The sequence below is a fragment of the Mastomys coucha genome, unplaced genomic scaffold (genome assembly GCF_008632895.1).
Source record: "Mastomys coucha isolate ucsf_1 unplaced genomic scaffold, UCSF_Mcou_1 pScaffold5, whole genome shotgun sequence".
In the NCBI taxonomy this organism is placed as follows: Eukaryota; Metazoa; Chordata; class Mammalia; order Rodentia; family Muridae; genus Mastomys; species Mastomys coucha.
Genome location: NW_022196911.1, coordinates 92,989,617 through 92,997,347, shown reverse-complemented (window position 1 = coordinate 92,997,347; position 7,731 = coordinate 92,989,617). Strand labels below are relative to the sequence as shown.

Below are 7,731 nucleotides of genomic sequence, written 5' to 3'. Positions count from 1 at the left end.
CAAAGTGTCTTTACCCACTGAGACATCTTTTCTTTTGTTTTGCTTGTTTTTGAGACATGGTTTCTCTCGGTAACAGCCCTGGCTATCCTGGAACTCACTCTATGGACCAGACTGACCTTGAACTCAAGAGATCTGCCTGTCTCTGCCTCTCAAGTGCTGGGATCAAAGGCGTGCACCACCACACCTAGCTCCTTTGAGCGACCTTGCTGGCCCAGACAAGTTAACTTTTGTCAAGCTCTTCCCCCAGTCCTCAGTCAGTGCTGAGGACTGAACCCAGGATTGACCTTTTGTGTGCTAGACAATCACGTTACCCCTGAGCTACATCCCTACTTCTTTGGAGATGGACCTTTTGGAGAGACTTGAGTCAATATACAACAGTGGCTATGAGCTTTCCCCAGAGCTTGAGAACTTGTATTTTTCAATGAGTGGTCACAGGCCAAAGTCTAGGACAGTCTTTATTAGAGCTCGGAATGTAATAGCAATTCACCTGACTTAGGCAAACTGAGAAAATGAGCAGCAACAGTGACAGACACCAGCAGCAGCGGAGGTGTCCTGGCTACATTAGGAATCCTGCTTGCCGGCAAGCAGGACACACACACACACACACACACACACTCCTACACAAACTTACACTCACACTGGGCTCCCTCCCTCCTGGGTAAATCTGAGGCCAGGCACCCCAGACTGCTCCCCACCTCTTGGGACTTCTGCTAAGCTGAGCCAGAAGGGACCACAGGTGGAGCAGGGATGGAGGGGCTAAAGCTGCAGGTGCTTTGCAGTTTGGGAGAAGGGGATGCAGGACAAGGGATGGGTCAGTCAGGGCACAGGGAAGATGCTGAAGAGAGGACAAGGACAGACGGGAAAGGGGCATCTCTTCTCCTTCACTCACTCCAACCTTGCACAGCCAGCACCCTGGGCACGAGAAGTCGGGGTAGCATCAAGGGGCCTCTGTGTCCAAGGAAGGCACTGAATTGGGGAGCAGATCTGGGGAACCTGGCATCTTTCCCAAACACTCCCAGATGAGAAGGGTGGCTGAGCGAGAAGGGTCTGACATGCCAGATTCGGGGGTCACAAGATGGGGAAAGCACGGATTCCCATTTAGAGTCCACTTTCGCCCCAGTGGTGGAATGGGAGTGTGCTGAGAGACAGCCCCTCTGGCCAGCAGAGGGGAAAGGGTTAGGGCCTAGGCTGCCCCTTGGCACTCAAGGGCATCAAGAGGGAGCCTGACCTCACCCATGTGTCCGTAGCAGGAGCAGGGGCAGGAGCGAGGGCCTAGAGTCTCCTGCCCCGAGGCCAGGGTTACCAGAGCACAGCCCCATCCAGGTTCCCATAGCCTGGTTCAGCACGTAGCCTCCAGTAGGTATGGTTGGTCACCCACCACTCCTTGCCGCTGCTGTCTGTCTGTCGCCTGGGAAGAAAAGCATCATTAGGTGTGGGTAGGGGATAGTTGAGCACAGGCTAGGTCCCTGGTACTGCCTCCCAGAACTACCCTACTCAAAGGGTAAGGGAGCAGTGAGGAGCCGGGCTGCAGAGGGACCCAGAGCAGGTAGGGCTTAAGCACCTGAAGAAGCGTGCTTGGTGGACTATGTTATTTTCTTCCATCACCCTTCTCCGGTCGCGCTGTAGCTGCTCTATCCTTCTCTTCTGGGCCTCAGCAGCCTGTATGTTCCCCTCCTCCAGGTACCTGATGATCCAAGCCTCCGTCAGTGCCCAGGCTAGTCTCAGGGGTCCCCAAACATGAAGTCTCCGCCCCTTCCCCATTTTAAGGAGTTCCTTGAGGAGGCCAGCCAGGCACGGACCTCTGGTCAGGCCGTAGCCGTGTGTCAGTAGAAGGCAGTGTCCGCTTCAGCTCGGCAGTCAGCTCGTTCAGCTCCAGGGCAAACTGAGTGAACCCGAAGTTCCGCTCATGGTCTGGGGGCATCGAATCTGGGGGAAGCAAGGAGCTGGGACAGGTGAACTATGTTAGAGCCATCCTCATCCTTCCCGGCCCTCCCTGGACACCCTACTTACTGGGTTTCCAAATGCACTGCCCACCCGGTGGGGGTCCTCGGTACAGTCCCTCATGCCACTTCCCGAAGAGGCGGTGGAGGACGCGGCCACTCTTACTCAGCACCGCACCTTGTACCTCATGGATGTTGGAACTCCAGTACTTGGCCTAGGATGGAGAAGGCGGGCCCAAGTGAGGGGCTCTCCCCACTTCTCCAGGCCTTCTGGATCAGAGGCTTCACTCATGAAGGGGCGGAGTCAGGGCGGATGGGGCGGGGTCAGGGTGGAGGGGCGGGGTCAGGGCAGCATGCCTACCTTACAGAAGGTGATTTTGCAATGGCAGGAGCTATCTTGTGTATTTCGGATAAGCACTTCCCCATAGTGCTCGATCCAGCGCTGGCCACTCAGGATGTTGTGAATACAGGATGTCACCTTGTTCCACTCAAAGTGGTCCCCAAACCTGAGAGAGACAGACACATAGAGCAGCAGTCAGCCAGCGCTGGGAAACAAGTGGGCTTTGAAGGATGCGTTCCCAACTTGCTGTATCAAGTCACGTGGGTCCGAAAGAAGGAGTCTCAGGGTCCTAGTGCTGGTATAAAGTAGAGTCGCCATCACAGAACATCAGTGAACATGACTACATCCATTAGAAAGTCCCTGTGTGGGGCTAGACAGATGGCTCAGCGGTTAAGAGCACTGCCTGCTCTTCCAGAGGTCCCGAGTTCAAATCCCAGCAACCACATGGTGGCTCACAACCAACCATAATGAGACACCTTCTTCTGGTGTGTCTAAAGACAGCTACAATGTACTTACATATAATAATAAATAAATCTTTGGAGCAAGCAGGGCCCAGTGCCAGAGCGGGCAGAGGTCCTGAGTTCAATTCCCATCACGTGGCTCACAACCATCTGTACAGCTACAATGTACTCATATACATTAAATAAATAAATAAATCTTAAAAAAAATTTTTTTTCCCTGAGTGCTGTGCCCCAGTCATGGTAATAATAAATACAAGAGTCACTACTACTCTCTGGTTCTGGCTTTTCTTGAGACAGAGTCTCACTGTGCAGCCCTGGCTGGCACTGGAATTTGCTGCATAGCCCAGGCTGCCTTAAACCCACAGACATCCACTTGCTTCAGCCTTCCAAATGCTGGGATTAAAGACAGCGTGGCACCACACCAGGCCCCTGCCACTCTTTCCTCTTGCAGTCCCTTTCCTCTTCAGCTTCAGCTGCCCATCTGTATAATGAACTGGGATGAGGGCTCTCTGTTTCTTCTCCTTTCTTTTCTTTTCTTTTTTTCAAGACAGGGTTTCTCTGTACAACCATGACTGTCCTGGAACTCACTCTGTAGACCAGCTGCCCTTGAACTCAGAGATCTGCCTGTCTCTGTGCTTGGGACTAAAGGTGTGTGCCACTACAACCAACTGAAATGAGGGTTTTTGAATTTGGTTTGTGATGCATTAGTCCCAGGATTCATTTAGATTTCTCTCTGTGTGTGTATCGCAAGATTCATTTAGATGCCCCCCCCCATGTGTATGTGTGTGTGTGTGTGTGTGGTATGTTCCACACACATGCTGGTTTGAAGTCTCAAGTGCATTTCTTAATGTGAGTCATAATCAAAAGTTGTGAAAGACACTTAGTCAGATGCCCACCCTGTTCTTAGGCATCTCACCTTTTTTTACAGAAACTGTTGCAGACACAGGTGTAACAGGTACAAAGGCTGCCAGGTGTAACCTCCTGAAGCTTAGGGCTAGACTGGACCCCTCTATCCCCCACAGCTCTGGCCCCATGGGCAGCCAGAAAAGGCCCACGGGCAGGCCTGGCCACTGGGATCTACAGTACTCACCTGGGCAGGCTGACATTGACTGTCCCCACAGGCACGATCTCCAGGGATTTGCCCCAGAACTTGTTCTTCCATTTCATGTCTGGAGTGCGGTTGGTGGAGGGACAGGGAACAACAGAGATAAGGCCAGAGAAATCCGGAATGTTCCAGCCACCCCCACCCCACTATCCCTGACCTTCATGGTCATCCAGCCCCACATCCCTCACCTTGCCAGAAGATGAAGTTCTCAGATTCTGCGTGACACGCGGAGATCGGGGGATGGTGGGAGACCTTGATGGGCAGAGAAGTCCTTAACACTGTCTTTGAGGAGCTTGGGGTCCTCTCCTATAATGCCTCCCTCCCACCCCAAGTTCTCTAACTCCGACTTAGTTTCACAAGAATCAGTTAATTGTAAGCCTTTTGTTCCCAATACCTCCAGTCTCCGTCCAAGTCCATATTCTCTTCTCCCTACAGGGACCCTGTGTTCTCCTTGCTCATCTGCCTCACTGGCTAACTTTGGCCAGCCCTGTTGATAGAGCCCTTAACCAGCCCTGCTCTGGACAGACAATCCCTGCAATGTACAAGTCAGAGACTCCAGCCAATGCCCTGAAACCTGGCCCTCCCTGAGGACCCACTTCCTTCTCCATCAGCTTCCTCCCGGTCTGATCACTGTCAGCTCTTCTCCACACCCTGGAAACTTTTGGCCTTATCCTCACTTGGAAATGGCTTCACATCTGCAACCTTCAACGTGGACATTCCTACAGCCTCACCTCCCTGTTCCCTGTCTCTCCCTGACACTGGCTGCAGCCAAGACTTTATCCTTATTATTCTGCTTTCTCGTGGCCTTCAGGCAGCATCTTGGCTTCCCTTCCTTCTACCCAGCACCCTGTGCTCTCACCTAGCATCCTCAGCCACTTGCTCCCCCCACTTGCCAGCGCATGGCTTGATGGGTAAACATGCTTGTAACCGGGCACTGGAGAGATGGCTCAGCAGTTAAGAGCACTGACTTCTCCTTCAGAGGTCCTAAGTTCAATTCCTAGAAACCACATGGTGGCTCACAACCATCTGAAATGAGATCTGATGCCCTCTTCTGGTGTGTCTGAAGACAGTGACAATATACTAACATAAAATAAATAAATGTTGAAAACAACAACAAAAACCATGCTTGTCACCAACCCCGATAACCTGAGTTTGATCTCTTGAACCTCCATGATGGAAGGAGAGGACAGACTCTACAAGCCACCCTCTGACTTCCATATGTGTGCTGCATGTGGAACATATATTCATATACACATATACACATAAATAAATGGAGTAAACAACTTTTTTTTTTTAAACAAAGGCTGAAGAGATGGTTCAGCAGTAAAAGCACCAGCTGCCAGCTGGGTGGTGGTGCACGCCTTTAATCCCAGCACTTGGGAGGCAGAGGCAGGTGGATTTCTGAGTTCGAGGCCAGCCTGGTCTATAGAGTGAGTTCCAGGACAGCCAGGGCTACACAAAGAAACCCTGTCTTGACCCCCCCCCCCCAAAAAAAGCACCAGCTGCCATTGCAGAGGACCTTTGTTCAGTTCCCAGAATCCACCTCAGACAGCTCACAACTGCCTGTAACTCTAGTTCCAAGGGATTCAGTCGGCAATTTTTTCTGGCCTTTGTGGCTATCCGAACACACGTGGCATACACTCATTGACACATACATCATAAATAAAAATAACAAATAAAATCTTGGGGACTGGGGAGTAGATAGTTAATAACACTGGCTGCCCTCTTGGAGAACCTAGTTTTGGTTCCCAGCACCCACATGGAGACTCACAACAGCCTGTAACTCTAAGTTCCACGAGCTCTGACACCCTCTTCTGGCTTCCATAACATGGCACATAGGCATACTGGTAGGTAAAACACTGACACAGACATAATAAAAAGAAATAAATCTTAAGAAAAAAAAAACCTGGCCAGACAGCCACTCTGTGTATCCATCCCTGGCTTCGACCTTATCTGAACACCTATAGCAGGAAGGTCCAGTTCCACATAGCTCTAGGCCCTGGGCGATCAGCTATCTTCTAAGGCCTTAAACCCAAGCCATCTGTCATGTCCTTTGCCCCTGTAGTCAAAGGGAGAACAGAGAACAGGAGATGGTAACTCCTTCCACTCTGCCTCATCCCTGCTCTCCCTCCCCTCCTCACCTTCCAGGCTGGCTCCCCTGTGGTGTGCATCAGCTCCTCCTCCTCCACTGCTCCTCAGCTCCCCCACACCTCTTCACTGCAGTACTTCCCTCTGTGTGGCCCCTTCTCTCTGAACAAAAGGGTTTCCTGTTTCTCCTGTCCTAAGCAGCAAGCCTTCTTTTTATTTTCCCACATAAACACTCATAGCACTTTTATTTATAATCTCCCAAACAGGAAACAATTCGAGCGTCAATCAAAAAGAAAATAAGCAAATTGCCATGTGTCCACACAAAGGGATATTCAGTAATAAATGGAACAAAACTATCGGCACACCTGGCCATATGAATAAAGCTTTATGCTGAGTGACGGGAGCCATCAGCGAGAGCACAGATTCTATAACCGCATTGTGAGCCTTCCCTTTCTGGATGTGCATGTCTCTGCTGGCATCTGTGGCCATCATTTCTGGCAGGACACTAGTTGCAGAGGTTCTCCCGTGGGTCAGAACAGGAGGCTTTTTCCTGATGTATGCTATATTCTGCTGTGTAAAATTTTCATTCTCTTGCTGGCACACACCTTTAACCCCTGTTCTCAGGAGGCAGAGGCAGGTTCAAGGCCAGCCAGGGTTACATACCCTGCCTCAGAAAATGAAGCAAAACACCACCAACAAAAACTAAACAAATGTGTCTCAGCCTCTTACACTCCCTCAGGCGGCCACCCCCTTGTCTTCTCTTTGCCTTGGGTTACATTTCTTGAAAACAGTCTGCATCTTTTCTAATTTTGAATTAATTTTTTCCTTAAAACATGTAAAGGAATGTTTGCTCACATGTATGTATATGTACCATGTGTCCGCAAAGACCAGAAGAGGGCATCGGATTCCAGGAACTGGAGTTACGGTTGGTTGTGAGCCACATTGTGGTGCTAGGCACTGAACCTGGGTTGCTCTCAGTGCTTGTCCCCTCAGAGCTATCTCTCTAATCCCTAGTTTCAAATTATATGTGTGTATGTGTGCATGCATATGTGTACATATAAATATACAGACATACACATAAATACACTTATGCATTCAGGGCTGGAAAGATGGATCAGCAGTTAAGAGCATAATCTAGGAACCTCCTTAGAACCTCCTGTGATTACAGCACCAAAGAAATCTAACCCTCTTCTGTCCTCTATGGGGACTGCACTCCCATGATCTCTCTCTCTGTCTCTCTCTGTCTCTCTCTCTCTCTCTGTCTCTCTCTCTCTCTCTTGCACACACACACACACAAACACACACTCACTTTAAAAAATTAAATGAGGGTGCTGCTGGAGAGATTACACAGCAGGAATAAAGCACTGGCAACTTTTCCAGAGGTCTTTCTATGTAAACAAATAAATCAAGTTCAATTTTCAGTATCCATATGGCCACTTACAAACATCTCTTACTCCAGGTTCCAGGGAACCTGATACACTCTTTTATCTTCTGCAGAACCAGGTAGGCAAGTACTATACAGACATACATGCCAGCAAAACACACACATATAAAATTTAATGAGTGTACATACATATCTGTATATGTCTGTTCATCTTACGTGTGTATGCACATGGGAGCATGTGTGTGGAGGTCAGAGGACAGTTTGTAGGAACTGTTTTTTTCTTTCTACTGTGTAGTTCCTGGGGATTGAACTCAGGTCATCAGGCTTAGTGGCAAGCACCCTTACCTGCTGAGCTATCACACTGGCCCTTTTTCTAGATTTTATTCCTATTTTTTTTTTTTTTTTTTTTTTTT

At 49.6% G+C, this 7,731-nt stretch overlaps 1 protein-coding gene across 5 annotated transcripts in view; it reads right to left on the bottom strand.

Moving 5' to 3' along the window:
* Nucleotides 1–437: 437 nt before the first annotated feature.
* Osbpl7 (oxysterol binding protein like 7) overlaps nucleotides 438–7,731 on the bottom strand; it is a 17,983-nt gene continuing 10,689 nt past the window's right edge. For 4 of the 5 annotated variants that reach the window (XM_031353044.1, XM_031353045.1, XM_031353046.1 and 1 more), the window contains 7 exons: nucleotides 4,035–4,098; nucleotides 3,832–3,910; nucleotides 2,302–2,446; nucleotides 2,011–2,155; nucleotides 1,800–1,926; nucleotides 1,562–1,684; nucleotides 438–1,408 (listed from right to left, as the gene is read on the bottom strand). In XM_031353044.1, the coding sequence (XP_031208904.1) occupies nucleotides 1,300–1,408; nucleotides 1,562–1,684; nucleotides 1,800–1,926; nucleotides 2,011–2,155; nucleotides 2,302–2,446; nucleotides 3,832–3,910; nucleotides 4,035–4,098 (792 nt within the window). In that variant the 3' untranslated portion in view covers nucleotides 438–1,299. Of the gene's footprint in view, nucleotides 1,409–1,561; nucleotides 1,685–1,799; nucleotides 1,944–2,010; nucleotides 2,156–2,301; nucleotides 2,447–3,831; nucleotides 3,911–4,034; nucleotides 4,099–7,731 lie in introns of those variants that run through there. The other variant, XR_004113417.1, reaches the window with a different exon arrangement.